This window comes from Macrosteles quadrilineatus, unplaced genomic scaffold (assembly GCF_028750875.1).
Source record: "Macrosteles quadrilineatus isolate MER2022 unplaced genomic scaffold, UCM_ALF_1.0 Scaffold_4__1_contigs__length_99947679, whole genome shotgun sequence".
In the NCBI taxonomy this organism is placed as follows: domain Eukaryota; kingdom Metazoa; phylum Arthropoda; class Insecta; order Hemiptera; family Cicadellidae; genus Macrosteles; species Macrosteles quadrilineatus.
The window spans coordinates 34,221,124-34,243,302 of record NW_026542597.1 but is presented as its reverse complement, the minus strand read 5'-3'; the positions used below and the strand labels follow the sequence as shown (position 1 = coordinate 34,243,302).

The following is a 22,179-nucleotide window of genomic DNA, read 5'->3' as shown; positions in this document are numbered from 1 at the left end:
GAAGTAAAATAACTTCATCACAAAACTACCACTCCTTGCTTGCACTCAATATTAGACAACCATACAAAAGATTAAACTCATGTTCATTGTAAACCAAGCCTATCTTCTCATGAAACAAACAACTCCGCCATAGCGTAAATAAAGTGCAACCTCGGTATAACGAATCTGAAGGGACCGAACAGAATATTCGTTATATCAAGGATTTCGTTAAAACAAGGTTTTTTATATTGAGGTTAGGTTTGCAGGAATTTCGCTAAGCCGAGGTTCAGAACCAGCATCATAGGCCAGGATTTGACCTCATTAAAACGCAATTAAAGTAGCATCGGCCACAATACTTTACAGTACAGTGTTTACACTGTAAAGTAGAACCTAAATTTTCCGAGATAATAAAGGGAAGGGATCTTTAATGCAGTAGACTCCCTCTTATCCGGACTCCTCGGGATCGAGGCCTGTCCGGATAACGGGTTTTCCGGTTAAACCGACGTCTCCAAAAACTCGTTAAAACGGACTGTTTACTGTGATATTCAACTTAAATTTATGAGAGCATTGTATTTAGACACGTGATCACTGGTCTCAAATCTTTCCCACGAGAACAGTTGTTTCAGTACTGCCCACTTTCTGCCGATCTAGTCCGGTTAAACCAGTGTGCTGATAAAAATTGTCCTATTAAAGAGATATTATTTCCGCCGAGTGTAGTCCGGTTAAACCGATGTCCGGTTAAAAGGTGTCCGGATAAGAGGGAGTCTACTGTATTGCGCAATCATGAAATTTCTAGCCATTGACCTTGGTACTAGGTTACGAACTCTAAGTTTAAAATCACAGCTTACTCTAACCCACCTAAAACCTAACCAAACATTCTATTGTATTGTCATAAACCACATAAAGAACAAAACAAAACAGTAGAGAGTTTTGTAAGCTACTGCTCGTGACAGGCCAGTAGGCTACAGAACTGATTTATCACAACAGAAGGCATGTCAATAATAATCATCAACTATGACGTCACCTTTCCATTTCATTTGTTGAAGAAACAGATTTTCCAAAAACAATAAGGGGGGGGGGATTTGTTATATCGAGGGAAATACGTAGAGAATTCATTAAGTAGAGGTTAAATTCGTTATGTAGAGGTTCTGACAGTGATAAATTCGTTATATTGAGATGTCTTATTGAAGTTAAATCAGTCCTGAGTATGTAACATAGCGCGCAGCGACAGCAGACAGAGATGTGTAAAACGGAGCAGACGAATGTTAGCGCAAGCGATGACGTCACTTTTCCATTTCATTTGTTGAAGAAACAGATTTTCCAAAAACAATAAGGGGGGATTTGTTATATTGAGGGAAATACGTAGAGAATTCGTTAAGTAGAGGTTGAATTCGCAATGTAGAGGTTCTGACAGTGATAAATTTGCTATATTGAGGTGTCTTATTTTAACCGAAATCACAAAAAATTCGTTAAATCAAGGTCATTGTTATGGTCTGTTCGTTATGTAGAGGTAAATTATACATTGTGTCTTATGGAGATTTCTAGGGGATTGAAAATAATTCGTTATATCAAGGAATTTGTTATATCGAGGTTCGTTATATCAAGGTTAGACTGTAAAAAAAAATAGTCAGAAGGTACATTTCCATATTTTAAACAATACTTCTCTATTTTTGTACTTTCAAACTGTACCTGAGCCAAAAACCAATTTGTGTCTCCTCCTCATAGTTTTAAATCATCATGTAATATTTTTGTGTTGTGAAAAAACTTCCTATTATAATGTATTAAATGAAAATGGGCTATATAGACAAAGGTAAGGCCTCATGGCCGTTTATAACAGTGTCACTTTATTCAGTCAAAATACATTCTCTCTTTATCCCACAAGAAATTAGTCGATACAAACGTCAAATACACTCAACTTCTGTAGTCAATGCAGCAAACAAATTATGCATGATATTCCAGTAAGGCTTTGGACTTGTACCTCGCAGTGGCTATTCTGCGAGTGCAAGAAGGCCTGGATTACTCCAAGATACTTGCGGATGAGTTTCCTCATTGTGAGCTGAACGGAGCAATCCCAGAATCCCCGGCGTCCAGCCCTGTCAAACAACCGTCTGAACCAATCACAAGAGACCAGTCATACTCAGATCTATCTCAGGGTAAGACATGTTTTATGTAAGAGAAGAGATCATTTAAAGAATAATAAAACATTGTGGTATAAGATAAGATAATTTAACACGTTCACTGCGGCCCCATCAATGGCAGGTGTAGCCCCGATGCGGCAAAGCGTCGAGCAAATCCGTCTGCTTTCAAATATTTCGGTCTGACGAATAGAAAATGACGTGCGGTGATGTTCTGCGTTACGAAGAGAGTTGACGTAGTTTGCTGAAACACTCACAGATAGCAGGGCTGTCTGGAACTAGCCGGTCCCATTATATTGCCAACTGGAGGGAGAAAGACGGGACAACAAGTTGATTTCTAAGCTTGCCAGAAGGGGATTTTACGGGGAAATTTACTACCAACCTACACCATTATATAGCACCTGTTCCTAGCTAAACGCAGACATAAAAATAGGTACCCGTTCTTCCCGGTGTGCTGCTGCGCAGAAATGGAATGGAATGTAGACGATGTCACCACTCACGGGTGAGCGTTCAGGTTGGCAGAAAGGAGCTAGAGCCACTCACTCACTGAGCCATTACTGTGTCTTAATTATTGTTTGTGCTATTTTAACAAAATGACACTTGTTATCGAGCTCCCTCCGCAGTAGATCTTTTTGAATCAAAAACTAGTTTTAATAGGTGTCGACTTCTCCGTCTACTAAAAGCATAAAAGGAGTTTTATTGTATTAAAAATTATCAGATACTGTTACTAACATCAGTAACAACAGGATAAAGAATTTAAAAAGTTTACATTTTGACAAAATAAGAATTAACATTATTTAGGCATTTTACAAGGCTAACTTAATTGTAACCGAACAGTAAATATCTGTATAAGGTACAAACATTTCTAGAAGAAAATAATGTAATAGTTAAACTAACATGTTTGATTCAATTTAATATGAGTATTGTTTAAAAATATTATTGGTAGAGGTGTTACTTTATCACTTCAAAATGCATTGTTGTAGAAGTTGAAAGTAGCGGAAGTGAGCTGTCGGCTCCTAACAGTCCGAGAAGTCCTCGGGTTAAGACAAACGGAATAAGCAGCGAGAGCAGGAAAAAGAAGGAATCAAGAACTGATCTCTTCAGGTACGCAAATAAAATCACTGCTCCCGTTAACTAATTCCTTCCAACTTTAATTCTAACCATCACTTTTAGTTAAATTATCTTCTACATAGTTTCATAATTTTATTATTTAATTTATAGTTTCATAATTTATTTCCCTCACTTTTTTTGTGTGTTCCAATATTATTTTATTTTTTATAGAGGAATTAATGGGAATAAGTTGTCTAAAAATGTGATCAACAACTTGACTCAATTTCAAAGGAAACAAAAGAAAGGGACAATTGATGTTTGGTGGCTTTACGATGATGGAGGTAAGTTTCTAACCTCTCTTTTCTTAGAGTAAAAATAGGTATTACACTCAGCAATGCAATTTAGAGAGAAAAAATTAAATTATAAAATTATAATGGAATTTAATTATTCAATACCAGCCTCAGCATCCTAGTGCTTTAAATTAACTAATCTACATGGTAGTCGTGAATCATTGGAAATTTAAAATGTTCTCATTCAAAGATATTTAAAAAATACAAATATTTATTAGTAATGAATGAGTTTGAGAAAATATAGTTGTTTAAATAAGTGAAAAGTTGACTATGATTTTTATCACATTCAAATTTTATTCAAATTAACATGTTTTGCAACTTAACAAATTGGTACAGTAAGTAAGATAAGAAGATATAAGGAATTTGGATTGAAAATCTTAAAAAAGTGAGAAAGCGAGGATAGTTTTATAATAATTCTTTGAATCACTTATTACCAAAACCAAGAGTCGTTTAATCAATGTGTTTTTTAAGGGAAAAGGTGCCATTATCTTATATTTTTAATGATAATATCTTATAATGTTTTATCTAGCCGGGCTATTAGGTTACCTACCTAATCTTGGTTAAATATATAAGACATTTTGAATAAATTACTGGGTTTAACTTACATTTGTTTAGGTTTGACATTGTTGCTGCCTTACATTATCTCTACTCGACGCAACTGGGAGAATTGTAAACTAAGAGTCTTCACGATCGCAAATAAAAAAGACGAACTTCAGTTTGAACAGCGAAAGTAAGTAAAGACGTTACTTTGAAATGTGCAAGTTAACTTCTTATTGGTAAAATTTGAGTACCCTACTTTAACTATATTAGCTGAAATTGCATTGCATACAAGAAAATATTAACCATGATTGGGACTTAGTAGTTAAACTTTATAAATAAGTCAAAAATTCTAAGAAATACTCTTAGTCTAGGAAAAGATTTCCTGAAATTATCACTAAAACCCAAAGTCCTTGAATTTTCATATAAATTACATTTTTTACTCCTCTGAAGGAAGTTGAAATCAAAACATAGTCATATTTTCATTCAAGATAAGACATAAAATATCAATGATTCATAAAACCAATTGACAGCGATCACAATTAATTGCATACCCATGTCTGAGACATAGTGAGATAGTGTCAGTGCGCACTACCTTGACCATGACCAAACGCCCGACCGGTCGTTGTTGTTCACCATGCGACCAGAGCACGACCCGACCAAGGCAACGGAATGTTAAACAAACCTCAGGGTCAAGATGGATGTTGAACAAGTGGCTAAATGAGTAACGTTTTTATGTCCACTAAACATCAGTGTGATCTCCTCCCAAGCTTCCTTTTTCACCCTTCTCTTGGAATAATTTACTGCTGATAGATCCCATGAACAGAGAGTCCTCCTTTAATTGCCACAATAAAACTCTCAGTGTCAAAATCCTGTGACATTTTACAAAAGAAGCCACTTCACAAACCACACAAAAACAAGAGCTGGGGAGTGGTGTACTGGTCGGGTCGGAGACAAATCAGGAGTAGTACGCGTCACTCCATTACAATGTGTTCTATTTTTGGCTGCAACAGCCAGTGAGTCGGGCCCGTCCGTCCAGGGTCCGACCAGTCGACCAGTGCGCGCTGTTCCATTTACGCCTATTATAAAACTGGCCGTATCCAACCGGTCGTAGTCGTGGTCGTGGCCGTGGTCGGGCTAGTGCGCGCCAGCCCTAACAGAATAAACAGCATATTTTACCATCGATGAATCTGCATGCTAGTCATAGTTTGTAATATTGATAAGATTTTTAAAAAAAAATTAAATAAATACACAATAGATGGTTTATTTAACATGGTTTGGAAAGAACTGACAAATGTAAACAAGTAATATAAACATAAACAGATCATAATAAAAAATATGATTTTATGTTCAAATGGCAGGCAGTGGATAGTAGACATAGAGTAGTTCTAACAAATGCCACTAAACGGTTCAGGTAGGTATACAGGAGAAAAAAACCTTTGTCGTGTACGAAAAAAACTAATAAAAATTGTTAATTTTCAGCATGGCAAGTCTCCTAGCTAAGTTCCGAATCGACTATTCTGATCTTAAGGTTATCACAGACGTCACGAAGAAACCTCAAGACTCCACAGTGGCTTATTTTGACGAACTTATAAAAAATTTCAAAGCTACAGATGAAAAAAGACACTCAGGTAATTATGATGTATGGAAAAAATACCGAGAATAAATCAAAACATTTCCAGAATCTACTTTCAAAGACAGAATTAGTAAGGAAGTATTAAACCTGAATTATGCTTTAATTTTAATCGACTCTTGGCAGTCATGCAATTCACTATTCCACATGAGGGATACTTTAATACACCAGGGAGTATCATCCACAGTGCATGCCTATAAATATCCACAATTTGTGACCTCCTAGTAGCTGGATTACAGGACGACGCCACCGTCCCAGTCATGTTATACATCTAAGGTTGGACTCACTATTTTGTGGTAGGTTTTGTGGTAGTGAGTGGCGGTTATTGGTACAAAATGTAGTTTTTATGAGGATCAAATGATGAAATTTCTTACAGATTCTGTTGCATGTATCGCACTTTAAGTCTTTAAATGTTTGCACACAGCCTCGATATCAGAAGCAGAACTTGTGGCGATGACGGAGAAGACGAATCGCCACCTACGTCTGCGTGAACTACTGCTTGAATACTCTTCCACAGCAAACTTGATCGTTATGTAAGTTTTTTTACATTGATAACATGTTACATTTTAAACATTTTGTTTCTTTTGGAGTCATTTTACATCGTTACATCAATACTATAATTCATACTAGAGGTCGTCCAGTGTTCAAAAACTCTCTATTCTTACCCCACACTGCAAATAAATCATGTGATTGGAATATCATCCATTTGGTTTGATTTCCTGTTTATATTTCGTTGTTATTTCGTTAACCATTATAGCAACCCATAAGGCCCATGTTAATTTTTTTTAAATTTTAAATAATTTTTTTGCGCTTATTTTTTGCCTATTTTAATTTATAAAGGGACTCTGCACACCTACAGGAAAATATCTTTCTAACGATAGATTTTCCCTTCGATGCACACGAGCTGAGAAAAAAAGTTTTAAAGAAACATGTTTGCCTATTAATATATAGATTTTAACCTGACCATGAGTAAAAGACGAGTAGAATGGAGTAAGAAATCTAGATTTAGCAGCTGTTTTCTTAGCAGCGATCATATTTTTTAAGCACACTGATCAAGGATGGTTGGGCATTGTTTTGAAACATCGAAAAGCTTCTGACTTTACAGGATCAAACCAACCACCATCTCAATACTATGAAGCTCTATAGCATTTTTATAAATATAATTTATTATTTATTGTGACCCTTAGGAATATATTATTGATAAAACAAAATGATTACCTTTTCCAACCACAGTTGTTGGTATAAAGACTAGATTCGTTATGTAGAACTTCACCATTGATCAAGATCAAGTCATTTTGTATGCAATCACATCATCAATGTGTGGTATGTTAATATATTCATTAAAAGACTGTCACAGACACAATAGTTAAAACTTGTCATGTCGTTAAAATAATTCAAATGGAATAAAAATTTATAAAACTGTACAGGCTGGCCAGCACTGTCTTATTAATCACTTCCACTGACTAAATAAAACTGGCTGAATCATGATATTTCTTCTTCTCTCCAATGCCACCTGTATTTCAGTTTGTTAAGTTCATCTTATTTTATACTTCTTTGATTAGTAACTTGTAAATATAAAATATATATATATCAAAAATAATATTTTACTGGAAAGAAGTCTGATAATTTAAAATGTTACATGGGTCGAGTTTTTTTAGCTGTGTAGATGGTGAATTCTTCTTCAACATCAAGCATAAAGCTTTTTGGTTATACTTCAACCATTTCCATGTTCTTATCAATATATATGTGTAATTGGGCGATTCCGATATTAAATGTTCGGCATAACTAGATTGCTGATGTTGTGATTTTTTAGGTATATTATGTTCTTTACATCTTTGTTTGAAAGATCTTCCAGTTTGGCCGATGTAGTACCTACTTTGGACAGTCGTCACTGTTAATTCTATAGATACCTGATTTTTCATAGTTGCTTTTGGCGACAGGTTTTAGGTGAAGTTGTGCAACCATGAAAATAATATAATTTGTGCGTTCATCATACTGATATGTATAAAATTGAAATCAACTGTTTTTATTGAACAGTATTTAATTTTGTTTTGAAAGGCCATTTTTAAATTGTGAGTTTTTACAATTTTTTTTAAATGATATTTTACATGAATGATTCAATTATTGTTTTAAAGAGAATGATTTTAAAGTTATTTTCTTAAACCGAGTTTATCATTGAAAGAATTTTACACTAAAGGTAACTCTGTTCTGTTTGACATGACGTGATCGTGGAAGGTCAGAGAGCTGAAAGCCTTCTATGTCTGTTTTAGGACTAATTTATCTTCAGCTACAATAAAATCTTTTGCAGTAGAGAAAACTTTAGTTTTCATCTTACACGGAAAACCAAAGGTGTCACAAACAATCTTCTTTCTAAAATGAGATTATAGGTTTTATTTAGTATAATGTATGGAACCTAATTTTAACATTTTAATTTTTATTAATATGAGTTGCAAACAAATAGACAGACAAACGTACAGAAACCACCTCTCCTTCATAGTAAATATACTGTATACCATCCTGTAAATATGTCAAGTGTAGCATTGGAAGATATATTTTTAACTGTAGAATGGTCATAAACATATTTTAATGTTTTACTGACAATTTTCAGGACACAACCGATGCCAAGAAAGAACGTAGAGAGCGCAACGCTGTACATGGCATGGCTCGAGACTTTGACAAAAGACATGCCTCCGTTTCTTCTCGTCAGGGGTAACCAGCAGTCAGTGTTGACATTCTATTCGTAATCAACTGATTGTTGAGGAAAAGCTCTCTAGGACTACAGCTGTTGTTACAGCTTTTATCTCCATTGCATTGAAGTTGACAGTTAAAATCCCCCTTAATTTGAATCAAATAGGCTTTTCTCCACTGTATTTAGATATAGAGAATTCTTGAAGGGGTATTTCAGTGGCGGCTAGTGCGGCAGTATCGTACTGACTTCTGTAAAGCTTTAGTTATTATGATTTCTACAATGTTGTTGTTGCTGCAAACAAAAGGACCTTAAACATGGATTATACATACATCACTGTAAATTTATCATGATTACGAATCAGCTCAAAACAGTTTTAACATTAGTTCTGTTTGGATTATGAAGAAGGTATCTTGTTAGGTATTTGGTTGATTTTTTTACATGCAAACCATAGAATTTACTTTGATTTTTAATGTCAGTCCTTAGTATCTAGGTACGGTACCTCTGAAAATATATTATCCAGTTCCATTAGTAAATCGTAAATATTTTCTTGGCTGGTAAAATAAGGGTTTAAAATATTTTGTAAGCATAAAAATTTTAAAAAAAGTACAGTATATTTGAATACTATATTGTTCAAAACCATATTAATAATTAATTTATGATTACATTGTATTATTCTGAGTGACTTTCTACTCCATAGTCCACACGGACCAGCTGCCACTCGTTTTGTTTTTCTTTCAAAAAATGGCTGTTATAACAATTTTGCTAGCTTTGTGATTTATAGCTTTATGTATTGTTTTTATCTCGCCTTTGTAACTCTTTTATGAGTTCAAATTTATGAAAGAAATTTAGATTAATATCTTGTATAACATGTTAATCAAACTGTCGACTTGTAATAATTGAAATGTCAATTGAAACCATTGTTTTGTTTCTGCAATACTTCAGGGGATTTGTTAGTTCACAAACCTAAAAAAATTACTACTATTTATAAGGGAATAGTTGTCAACAAAAGTAATGGATTGAGAGAAATCAAAATAAAGTAATGAAAATAGTTTATATTTTTATTATTATATAGTATTTTAAATAAATAATCAGTATTATGAGTGTAGTTTTTTATATTATTATAATAAAAAAGTATATTTATAAATGAAAAGTTGTATTTATTTGACATGTGCCTAGTTTAGCATAGATACAATACAAGAAAAAGATATTGTTCCTTAACAATAACTATTTTACTAAAATTCTCTGAATTGACATAAGTTTATCTTTGTAAAAAATTTAGGAAATTTAAAAATGTTTAGTTAAAAAAGTTTCTATTCAAATAACTATACCTGTTATTGAGAACAGTTCTTCATTCAAGATATTTTTAGGATTTTTTATTGAATGATTGAGGATAGAAGTGGTTTTTATGTAAAAAAAAATGAAATTAACATATCAATCCAGCATCCCTTACTTCGAACCTTTATGTCTAATAATGTCTTAAAACCCAAATAAGGACATTGATGTGGTAAAAGTAGTAATACGTTTTTCCAAACATTTCCTTGATAAAAGTGTTTGACGAAACACAAATAACCATAATGATTTACAAATGTAGTTTGAAAAACGCTGAAAGCTTTCTATTGTAGATGGAATACTAGGCAAAGGATAAACAAAACTGCTTATTTGTTAGTGAAATTTATATTCATAAAAACAATCACCACAGAATTGGACAGATTTAACAATCAATAATTTCAATAACTGTACAGCTATAAATGTATAAAATGGTATTTACAACTTTACAATAAAATGTACAAATTCATTTACTATGAAAGCTTCATCGACAACCTTGGTCATCTAGGCATTGTGGTGACTAGACAAAGTAAGTAAGCACAAAAACGTAATTCATATTGATACAACACTCTGAAAGCTAGGCTATAGTTTTGTTTATTGGTCCTTAGGAATATTTCAGTATTTGTTTGAACTCTTGCTTGGTGTCTGATAAAAAAATCAATACTGAAAGTAATACTGTACTGGCTTTTAAAATGTGAAGACTTAAAATCTTTTTTAGTTGTTGAAAACATAACCCACAGAAATCACAGTATACACAGTAGACTCAATCATTCAAGTGCCAATATTGTACACCCAGCACACCAAAGTAATTTCAGTTGCAACCGTTTTATTGTAAAAAACACCTGTTACAAGTTTTGTACTTGGTTCGTATGGTAAAAGAAAGAGTCACTTGCTATACCTTGTTTTGCAATTATCAATTAAAAACCATTGAGATGGGGACGCTACCTAGGTGCGAATTTTAAACCAATGAGTGAAGGATGAGTGTACTGTAGAATGGTGTGAGATGATCTGTGTAGCTTTGTTACCGACTAAGATCAGCTGATTCATTAGCCAGGATCGTTTATTTAAAGCCCAATGCAAAGATAGAGTGATAACTGATTCAAGAAAGATAAACTTTTACGTTTAGGGGCTTCATTAGAAGTCACAAGAGTCTGCAGTTGGCGGACATCGCTCGTTCACAAATTTTTGACACTAATTAAAATGTACTAAACAATATTTTCAAATCAGCTGGTATTATAAGATTTGGCAACAACGCACGGTCCTCATCGGCTCCTTCGAAGTCACGTCGTAAATAGGCTCCTACCTCAACTGCAAACTCTCGTGGACCGTACTGTAGGTACTGATTGCTTATGAATGTCTTCAGTCCTGTAATCTTGCTAATCCAAAGCCGTCTAGATAGTGCCACATTATTGACACTCTATTGCAATAATTAAAAAAGTGACAATGCCAGAGAAGATTATTTAATATTTTTACTAATTCAAAACGAGTATAGTCTGATAGCCATGATTTTTTTTGTTTGGTCCCTAAAAATCTGTATGAAACTTGTCAATGTTTGTGGTTTTCTATGGGTAACATTTTACCATCCAAAGAACACATTTTTTCCATCCCACTACTTCACAGTTTCTCATAAGTTCGATTACAAGAAATACTATTACTTACAAGAATCATTAAGAATTTGATTTTAGTCAAAACATACAACATGAATATCCAAGGAAGAAACAATAACAATGACAATATGAATTTAAAAATTAAATAAAACACAATTATTGTGAAAATATAGGCCTACACTTAGACAATTGTGAAATAAATTACTAACATTGGAAAAAGATCCTTACATTACAAATGTTTTAAAACTTATATACTATACAACCTGATTATACTATCGCTGAATATCGCAAAAATGCATCTCTACTTGATACTTTGGCGGAACAACGGTTTGGGTCTTGGGGCATCCACAGAGTCTTTAGCCGCACTGGAGGCAGTTGGACGCATGAAGCTGTTAGTCGCTCGTCGAGGCCCAATACTGCTACCGCTGCTGCTACTGCGACTGGCCGGAACACCGGACATGTTGTTCTCCTTGAAGCTAGTGCTGAGGCCGAGAGATACCTGGGGACGTCTGGGTGTAGGGCCAATACTACTACCACTACTGCTACTACGGCTTGCAGGCACTGGGGTTTTACTCTTCAACTGCACCGGGGCGAGTGGCTTCTTCAACGAGGTTGACTTTCTTAAATCGGAGGTCAAAGTTTTAATGGCGTTAGTGTAATTGTTTATACCTGGAACAGGTCTTATGTTTCGAACCGTACTGACAGAAGTAGCACTGTTCAAAGAGCTTCTAGAACTACGCAAACTGCTTCTAGAATTGGAGCGCTCCACTTTCTTCTTCGTGGGGGAAGATGTTGAAGTGATTTTGTTGCTGGAAGTGAGCTTAGACGGAGTTCTCTCTATAGTTGTAGGCCTTTTGTAGGAACCAGAGAGAGTTCTTCTGATGGAAGATTCTGTTTTCGGTTCTGGTGGACGTGGTGCTGTCTGATTCAATGATTTTCTTGAGTCTGAAGTTCTAAGATTGCTTCTACTCCCTTGCTTGGACAAAGTTGTAGAGTTTGATGGTTGTCTAGGGACAGAACTTCGAGTGAGACTTGCTTGGGAATCTGTCTTCCTCAGACTGGAACTTCTTGGGATGATACTTCTCCTTTCTGGTAACCTCATTGAAGACGTTCGTGATATTTTGGTCTTGTTACTTCCCACGTTAGTGTCCCCACTTCCACTGCTGTCAGCCCTTGACAGTTTGCCACCTTTGCTTTTTGTTGTGTCTTTATTATCCCCTTCATAATTGCACCCTGATGAAGTTCCTTGACTCGGTGTGTCCGAAACTAAACTCTGAGTCTCTTCAAACCCTTCATCATTCAATTCGTGTTCTGTCCTTTGTTTAGAAGGTGTTGAAGCTTGAACTCTTATCTCTGGAATAAATTCGCTCTTGGACTGTGTTGCACTTCTACCTTCGTGAGTTGACCTTCTCACTGTGGGTAGATTAGAAATGGGTGTACTTGAATGTCCTCTTTCTTGTGTCTTACTATCAGTTGATAAATCTGGTTTAGTATTCGAGTCTTTGTTGCTCATAAAAGCGTCTTGTTGAAACCCATATTTTCTAATTGCCTGAGATACATCACTCGGTTCAACATTGCTTCGATGCCTGATAGACCGTGGTAGCGTGCGAGAACTGTACGCCTCATTTGCTAACGAGTCTTTGGGATTCTCTGAAGTGGATTGATTAGAAATGTTGTTATCTTTGAATGAATCTGAACGGGAAATACTCGGTCTATGTCTCATCGATCTAGGCAAGGTGGAAGACTTCCCAAGGTTTTGAAGTTCTTCTCCAGACTTGATTATATCCCCTATAGCTTCTTCTTCCATTTTAATTTCGTTCCCTCTATACTTAAGTCTGTCTTGCCATTTTTTCAACCTGGACTCAGTATCTTGAGGAACCTGTTGAGGTACTGGATAAGATTGCACTTGCAATGTTGCCGGTCTGATTACTTGTTTATCTGGTATCAACTCAGGTGAAACTACTTCCGTCCTTCTGGTCGGCTCCTCCTCATTGCTTTTCCGGTACCTCCTCGTCCTGCGAGCAGATGAAAATCTATTGAACTGACCGTCTCCCATTTCCTCTTCTTCACCTTTAGCATCCTCATTAGACTGACTACGACTCAAGGTCCCATCTGATGGTATATCACTTAATCCTTGTCCAGATTTTAATCCTCCCAGTTTCCTTGTTGCAGGAGGAGTTTCTATATTATCTGAATCAATTTCGACCCTATCTGTAACGCCTACTGAGTGATCTATTGAGCTTTTCCTGAGTCTTCGTGGTGCAAAGGGTGGCAACGATTGCTCTTCATTTTCAGAAGGAGAGGACGGGATTCTTCTGGCCAAAAGAGGACTGAACTTCTGACGTAACTTATTGGTCTCTGGAGATGATGGATCAGTCGCTCCTGGTTGTCTGATGTACATTGTCAAAGTCATCTCATCTGGCATCTGTCCAAGACTGTTGATGATTCCTTTCCGTTTTTCTTCTTCTGTAATTGCCTGTAAAAATAAAAGCACAATTTAACTGAAAAATAAACCATATTTACTATATAATATTCAATTCAAGCTAATGTCAGTTGGTATATGTTTAACTTTTAAAGTTATAATCATTTATATAAATAAACGTTCACAGTTCAAACAGATGGAGTACAGTGACTGACAAAGTGTTGTTATAAGACCCGGCATAGTTTACTCACCTGTAGAGTGGAAGCTGGCATTCCCTCCAGACTGGTCCTGGACCGCAGCCTCCTCAGTCGACGCTGCTCCGCCTCCGACTCCTCTCCAGAGCTAGGAATGTTCAGGTTGGACTTCCTCCACGCAGACTTGTCTTTCACTTTACTCTCAGCTCCTGCTATTCAAAATAATGTTTATCCACTCTCCATTATAAAACATAATATAGAAGTTTAATCAAACAGTTTTTCTTTTACGGAGACTCAATTAAGTTTTGTAAAATACACTAAATTATGATTTATACACAATTTAGTTCAAACAAAGCTGTATCAGATAATTTATTTTGAGTGGCCCAAAATAAAACCGAACAACTTTGTTGCAGACCCTTTAACTCTCAAGAGAATTTACAGACTGTTAAAAAAACTCTTGTCAGTCTTTTCAGCTTAGTTGTTTCGTTCTTTTTTAGTTTCAGCTTCAGTATGTGCAAGGGTTTAATGTGCTGCTTGTAACATTATAAGAGCACCAAATTATTCTACTGATTTTGCTGGCATTTATAACTTTTTTATAGATTAAATTATTTTAAATCTTATTACTAACCAACAACCAACCATTCTTGGGGTGTGACACTAGCCTAGTGGTTATCAAATCAGACTTCAGTGGGGGAGGGAAGGGTTAATCCCCAGCATGTCCAGAAAATCTTTAGAGATTTGAATCCCTTTTCTTTAAAGCGTCGCATTTGATACAGAATTCCACTGGCATAGACACTTCACAAGCACTAACAAAAGTTCAAAGTGAAAAATCTAGAGAATTAGTGGAGCAGTAATATTTACAAATTAAAAAGTATACTCTGAGTCAAGGATCCAGAAGTTGACTGACCTGCAATGGCCTCCATTGCTCCGACGACGTCCGTCTTGTCGACTGTCGGCCGCCAGTCCGAGTACACCCTCTTGTACTGCGGCGTCCCCGAGGCAAGCTTACCTTCAGGCAATGTATCCAGCGTCAGAGATCTCTCACTCTCTGCATTTGTTAAGCATTATCACCAATCATACGATTGTAAATTGCCCATTTAACATAAGTTTACCGAATTATTCAACTTTCATCGTCATCTAACATCGTAGAATAAGGAAAAGATACTTGGAAAATACATCCAATGTGATTTAACATCCCAAAATAACATCACAGGTATATTTAAATTCATAAACTCATATTCTCATAAATAATGAGAGCAGTCGTTAGGTTATTAGAGTAAATGACTTTTCATCTGACAAGACACATATAGCATTTTTACCCAGTTTATATGTATGTAAAAAGATGGCTGAATTTATCCAATTTTGAGCTCTCTTGACCGAATTGTTCTTCCAGACAAAAAGTCAATTTATCCATGTACACTACTTGTTTCTGAAGCAAAAACTAAGTGTTGGACTGGAGTAGAATACCCTAGAAAGGACTTCAATGTGCAAGAGACTTAAACTTTCCAAACAAATAATTTATTTCCCTTTCTCATATGTAACATTTTAATAATTCATTCTAAATAGCTTATTGCACTGGTTTTTAAATCAGACTAGTATCTATACTTTGTTTGAAGTTCATTGTTGGTGATGGTGAGTTAATGTTGTTCAAAGGTTTATTGCGGACATTTTCCATCACGATTGTAAAAAATCGTGACATTATCACTTCAACTGATGTACTTTAATCTTTTCTGTAATTGTAAGGTAATAGAATAAAATATGTATATTGAAAATAATACCAGAATCCCCCTCAAGAGAGCGCCTGTTGGACTGGAGCCTACGAGCTCGTCTATGTAAATCCTCCGTTTGTTTCTCTTCCTTCTCATTCTCTTGCAGCCAAGCTTCAATCTTCTGCCGCCAGGCTCTGTGGACAAATGAAACATTCAGTTAATCAATCAATCATACTGAAATTTCTTTTATTTAGTAAAAAATAAACAGAATCATCCCACATAGGAGAATCCGTGCATGGGAGTTAGTCGTTTTATATTGTAATGTGAAAGAAATGAGAAACTTTGAAAACATACTGGTACTGTAGTCACAAAGGAACTTTTAATTAACGGCATGGTTCCACAGCGCTAGTGAAATTATGACAAATGACATTAGACCATAGCTTACTATCAGATTGACCTCTCCCCAACCCCTAACCACCCAAAACGCCACTTCACCCCCCTTCCCCCCACAACACACACACACAAGCACACGCTGTATCAGCTGTCACCTATTGTCTGTAAATAGAAATTAATAATCCATTAGTTAGACACAAACCTTGGCTTGGTTTCCTCCTCATCAGTGGCCGGCAGAATGGTCTTGTTCTCCGAGGTAGCCAGGGGGGAGGGAGAGCTCGGTCTCTCTCTGTCGCCAGAGAAGTCTGCACTCAACAGCTCGGGTCTCTTACGAGGACAGCCTCGGGCCCGTCGTGCCCAGGAGCGATCTGCACAGAAAACATTGATATCATCACACTCGAGAACATTTCATTTTACGTTTCTCTTTTCCGCACATGATTTCAATGTACAGCAAAACTTATATAGTTCTTCAAGTCTTTGATTCAAAGTTTTAGTCAGAGAAAGGTCTTGTAAAGGATAGGATAGGGTAGGTAGAAAATGTTGTTCAATCAGTGACGTAGCTATGGTTAAATGGTATAATGTGAGATTACATCCACAATTGAAGCACAGATACTGAGGGGTGTAAGGTGTGTGTTAGGGCTACCTATATGAAGAATATCCCCAATCTCTGATTGACATATATGAAGAACACTGCCAGTCCACCATATATCAAGAATAAGAATACTCCCGATGTAGGCCTACTGTATGAAGTAAACAAGATAAAAAACATTCCTAATATAAGGAGTAACTTTGACAAAGAACCCTCTCAATATATGAAGTAACATTTTATGAAGAATATTCCCAATATGATGCAACTTTGAGAAGGAATCCTGCAATCTATGAATTAACCTTAATCTTAATATGATACTACCTTGATGAGAACTCTTCCAATTCTTTGAATCTATGATGTACATGCATAGATAAAGAATATTTCCAGCAAAAGAATACTAGCCACAGGATGGATTTTCTTGTAGTATAGGCCTAACCTAAATGATCGTTATGTAGGCATTTCATACATTACCTCTAAGTGAGCTCTAAAAGACGAACATCGTTATTCAATTTTTTTTTTAATATTGTTCAATTATTTTTCATTACAACAGAGAATAAATTTCTTCACCATGCATATAACTTACAGAGTATTTCTAACGTTTGACCCATCATCGGTGAGCCTAATTTAGCTGTGAAAATATTCCAGAAACTTATCAATCAGTAACATATTTTACCTAAACTCCCCCATGACTTGCGCTCCCTGTTGGCATTCTGTCCCGAAGCTTGCAGAAACTCCATCAAAGTTGACTCATCTTCTTCTGAAGGCACTCGACTCCTTCTCCTTCTCAAACTCCCGGTCGGAGTTACATCTGTCACAGAACACAGGTATATTTAAATGTTTATTATTTAGACATAAATAATACTTCAATTTAATCTAAGGATATAGAAGGGCTGGTTAAACATAGAAAATGTAAGAAAGTTATAAACCTCGTTCTACCTAACAAAAGGATTAGGTAATAATAAGCTGCTAAATAAGCCTTGTTTAGCCCTGACTTCAAACTATTATTTCATTCATTAATATAATTTTTTACAAATTATTTTTCTTTATTAGTGGACAAACTATTTATATTTTGTTTTTTATAAATTTTCTTCAGTGTCTTTCCCTCCCTTGAAAGAGTTTGTTTAACTATTGAAAATATTCTCAAGTAAATGCAAATACAGTATATTAAAAGGACTCTCAAAGTAGTGTTATTTGAACCCAAGACAAGACAAGACCTGTATTACACAGATTTATTTACCTACAATTAAGTATTGCTTCAAGGTCTTGTAGGATGTTGAATAACTCTGCGCATTTTGAATTTAGAAACTAGTGTAAGAGGAAAAGCTCCATGAAGATGCCGCACTGAGCGGCGAAATGCGCATTTCTCTATTCAACATTCTTTAAGACCTTCAGGTAAAAATAGGTAAATACATCTTAAATTAGATTACACAGACACAAATAACTTATTAATACAAATAAAGAAAAAATAGCAATTAATATATAAAAGATGGTTTGAAGAATATGTAAGCCAAGCTCCTGAAAATAACCTTGGAATTACATTCGAATTTACATCAAAAGCTACAGTACCTGGAGAGTAGTTGCCATCTTCTTTCATTGGATTGTCGCCGGAAAAAGAGCCAAACCTACGACGAGAGAGAAGAGGTGAGCCCGAAACTGAGACGTCTTCCTCCGATGTCATGATAACATTGCCAAGTCTGCGGTTCTGTTCAACAGTGGCGGAAAAAATATAATAAACTGCAACTATCTATCAAAGATACAGTGCTTTGATGTAAATGATTTGCAACACAATATGTAGTAAAAGTCTTCATGGACATAGTATTATGGTTCGGAAGGGTTTTGGTTTTGGCAATTATCTCTTAAACTGTAAAATTTAGATATATCAAGTGTAAAAAATGTATTATCTTTGATCTTTAATTAAATTAATGACAGGATAATCACATTGTATATTAGATTATAACTACAGATAGACAATTGCTTGAAACTAATAAAGTTATCTTACCTTTAAATCTCTCTCAGAACTATTCTTTACGGGGAATCCTGTCCGGATATCGTAAAGCAAGGAGTCTACAATGTTGCTCTCGGACTCTGAACCATTTGAACACAACTGGCCACTGCTCACTGAAAAAAGTTAATTGTACGTTGCAATTATTCACATAATATTGCTCTATTCATAAGCAATAGCGTTTAAACATTACCTAGAGATTTTGATGAAATTACTCTTACTCATAGTAGCATATATCATTTGATAACTTTACCCATATGAACTCATTTTCATAAATCCCAGTAATTACAGTTTATTCAAATGAGAAACAAATTTACTAATTTGTAATCACGGTGATCAGATAAACAATTGAAATAATTCTTATTCAAACGTTAGTCATGTCAAAGTATGTAAGAATAGAAAAAAATGAAAGTCTTAAGGTCTGACTTTTTTTAAATTTTGTTAGAAACCACACAATGCTCACTGTAACACCAAAAACCACCAAATTTGATTGTTTGGTACAAGGAATTGCAGTAAATCACATTAGTAAACTTGACACGCAAACTATTTGTACTTCAGTACTTGTTTGCTTGCGTTACGATACAATTTTTCTCTGACAACTATTTCTTGCTACCTTTACGATCCAAGATAAATGCTGTATAGAATTAACACTCCTGAGGCTAGTTTATGTGAAAGCTAAAAATAATCTGGAAAATATTTATAAGGTTTTTTAGAGAAATATTTGATTTTTATCCTTACATTGTCGTCTTTTTACTGCTAACTGCTCCTCACGTTGCTTTCTTCTCGCCATAGCTTGCTCTTCTTGAAGCCTTCTTCTGTCGTTCTCAGCAATAGCCTGTTTGAACTTGTTGCAGAATCCATGGAAGATTTTGAAACATTCTTCTATTTTGAATGTTGCTGGATCTTCGCAGAAAAAATCCGCTAACATTTTCCGTACATTTTCTAACTCTCCTAAATCCCTCTGCAGCGTCACTACTTCTTGTTGTGCTACCTGCAAAAAAAGGAAAATTGTTTAAGTAGCCTAGTCACAATTTGTTTATATCCTATGTCTATTTTTGATTTGTTTGAAGTAAATATTGAATGCCTTTAAAGAACATCCATGAATTCTCAGTTATTTAGATTCCATCAGCAAAAGAAGAGAACTCAAATAATATAACTAAAGCTGGGTTTTCCTAACCATGCATGTTATGCGCAGAGAACTAAATTATGCAGATGGCAGATGTACATATTTTCCTGATTCCGCATAATACTTTGAATTCATCTAAGTTTCTATAATTTGGTTACTGAAAATAGGTAAGTGATCATGAGTTCTCATCCTCCAAGGAAGAAAAAAGAGAAGAGAAAGAAGAAAACTTACATTTTATAGTCTATATAAACTGCCAACACAAAAAATTAAGAGCCATTAAAAAAAATAATCACTGCACAGCTGAAAACTATCCTGACAACAATTTAAAACTAGACAGACGTGCCCAAATACCATTGTACCCCAAGTTCGGGAGTTGAATTTTGAAGAGCACCTAGATACCTAGATCACATTGCACTCAATAGAAGAGTATAGAAAAACAGCTGTGTTACATTCTATTTCATTGCACACAAAATTGGGAGATATGGAAACCCAGCACAATTTGAAACACATCAGATATAAAAAAAATATTCAATATTTTTAACAGAAAAAAATACCGGTAACTATAATTGTTTTAGATAAACATTCCAAGACATTTCTTAACGATTTAAGTTAAATTATTAACTTACTTGTAAAAACTCCACCATTTGAGCCTTAATTTCTTTTTCGGTTGACGGAAGATCAATTTGTTTCCGTATTTTCTTAATTCTAGTGTCCAACGTGTTGATCTCATTTTGTAGCTGCTCGACTGTGGTCCTATACAAAGCAGATTTAAGTATTTCCATTGTGTACCAATTTTACAGAACTGTTCATTGTTGATGTATTCAGCTGCAATAGCCAACTGAGCTACATGAGGTAACAGTCAGTGTTGCCAACTTTTCATCTGTACATAGGAAAAGCCCTCTCTGTTACATGTTCATGATTTTGTGTTTTAGGTTAGAAATATGGAGATTGGTTAGGCCCAGAAAGTAGAAGCAAAACAAAATCAAAATATCGTAGAATACAGCTACTTGTATTCCCTAATCAGTGCCAAAACATGAGCTTTCTCTGAGATTGCAAGAAAAAGATATCATATCTTCTATCCTCTTTGATATTCAACATTAGGGTTTATCATTCGGGTAAACAAATAATTCTTTAAATTGAAGTTTTCCTTCAACATGTTTAGTCTCAGGATCTGGTTCATAATGAAATAACCCCAGTGATGAATAAAATTTTTCAAACTACTTGCTGTACCCTATTAAACTTGAAATTAACCTTTATAGGTTTAAATGCTTAATTGCATTACAACAATCAGGTCATTCAATAGTACAATAGGTATTTATCCATGTTTAATTAATTGCAAAGTTTTCTGTTTCTGTATCAAGTAACTAATCTTCAAAATATTGTTTAGGCTTGTGACAAATTGAATCATATTAGTTTTTGTACTGTTCTATTGTTGTCACATACAAGTACAAAACAAGTATTCCTTATAAAAGAGTATGGATACAATTTCATAAAGAATATTAGGTAGATTATGAAACCGACATTATTTCTCTTTTAAAAAAATTAAAGATTGGAATTCAACGTGTACAAAAACAAAACAATTTAATGTATAAGCTACATAAAACACTAGTTTTTGTTAAATGCCTGTGTCAAATTTAATGGCCCTAAAGTAGTCCAATTTTGGAGAAAATGTATATGGGCACTTCTTTTAGTTTCCAAACCTTCCTTTTTTCTTCATATTATTTTTTCCTAGTTCTTCCTAGTCCGAGTCTTTATAATTTAAGAAATAGTATAAAACATTAGAGTACTCACTTTGTCGCTTCTTCCAAAGCATTAATTTCATCTGGGAACTTCAACAGATCCTTTCTCTTCCTCTCGGCTTGCTGAAATACAAAATGTTATTAAAAACCGATTGTAACATGTTAACACGATGCAAAATGAGTTTTGAATGAATAGTATGGATCAGGATAAAAGATCTCCTGCTCCTGACAACTTTTAATAATGTAAGTTTCCTACTTTAGATACACAACGCACACCAAAATATTGATAGTAGAAATATATTTCCTTTGAATAAGAGTGGCATGACTGCAAAAAGCATTAAGTTCAGTGTTTAGGCTTCTTGTGTGAATTCTGGATTTTAACATTTTTACAAAATTTCTAAATAGAAATGAGCAGGTTTCATAAAAATATGTAATAACTTAAATAATCACACAACTTATCTCTTGCTTCACAATATTTCTGTTGGTTGCAATTGTGTGTATTTCAGAACCTAAAGCTTTTACAAAATGTTTGTTTTAAGAGAGGGATTTACAGATATCTGGTGTTGAAACTGTCTAATGTCAAAAAAACATCAGGTACCAATGGCAAATGGTAATTTTAGTCCAAAATAATCCATCCCATAATTAAATTTGCAACCTTAGATTTTAAGGTGTAGTCTGCTTACTTCGCTCACTTTCCAA

At 34.9% G+C, this 22,179-nt stretch overlaps 2 protein-coding genes across 4 annotated transcripts in view; one reads left to right on the top strand and one right to left on the bottom strand.

The window, feature by feature from the left end:
* LOC128991708 (bumetanide-sensitive sodium-(potassium)-chloride cotransporter-like) overlaps window positions 1-9,495 on the top strand; it is a 51,600-nt gene extending 42,105 nt beyond the window's left edge. Inside the window, exons 14-20 of the mRNA XM_054414830.1 lie at window positions 1,939-2,132; window positions 3,098-3,218; window positions 3,396-3,505; window positions 4,130-4,244; window positions 5,534-5,682; window positions 6,109-6,217; window positions 8,293-9,495. Coding sequence (XP_054270805.1) covers window positions 1,939-2,132; window positions 3,098-3,218; window positions 3,396-3,505; window positions 4,130-4,244; window positions 5,534-5,682; window positions 6,109-6,217; window positions 8,293-8,428 — 934 coding nt within the window. The 3' untranslated portion in view covers window positions 8,429-9,495. The remainder of the gene's footprint in view (window positions 1-1,938; window positions 2,133-3,097; window positions 3,219-3,395; window positions 3,506-4,129; window positions 4,245-5,533; window positions 5,683-6,108; window positions 6,218-8,292) is intronic.
* Window positions 9,496-10,039: 544 nt separating this feature from the next.
* Window positions 10,040-22,179, bottom strand: part of LOC128991742 (inverted formin-2) — an 81,050-nt gene continuing 68,910 nt past the window's right edge. Inside the window, exons 14-24 of one of the 3 annotated variants that reach the window (XM_054414897.1) lie at window positions 21,533-21,603; window positions 20,368-20,494; window positions 19,354-19,606; window positions 18,613-18,731; window positions 18,180-18,315; window positions 17,287-17,421; window positions 16,227-16,392; window positions 15,701-15,825; window positions 14,830-14,970; window positions 13,980-14,134; window positions 10,040-13,782 (exon numbers count right to left, since the gene is read on the bottom strand). In XM_054414897.1, coding sequence (XP_054270872.1) covers window positions 11,608-13,782; window positions 13,980-14,134; window positions 14,830-14,970; window positions 15,701-15,825; window positions 16,227-16,392; window positions 17,287-17,421; window positions 18,180-18,315; window positions 18,613-18,731; window positions 19,354-19,606; window positions 20,368-20,494; window positions 21,533-21,603 — 3,603 coding nt within the window. In that variant the 3' untranslated portion in view covers window positions 10,040-11,607. The remainder of the gene's footprint in view (window positions 13,783-13,979; window positions 14,135-14,829; window positions 14,971-15,700; window positions 15,826-16,226; window positions 16,393-17,286; window positions 17,422-18,179; window positions 18,316-18,612; window positions 18,732-19,353; window positions 19,607-20,367; window positions 20,495-21,532; window positions 21,604-22,179) is intronic. The other 2 variants (XM_054414898.1, XM_054414899.1) reach the window with 2 other exon arrangements.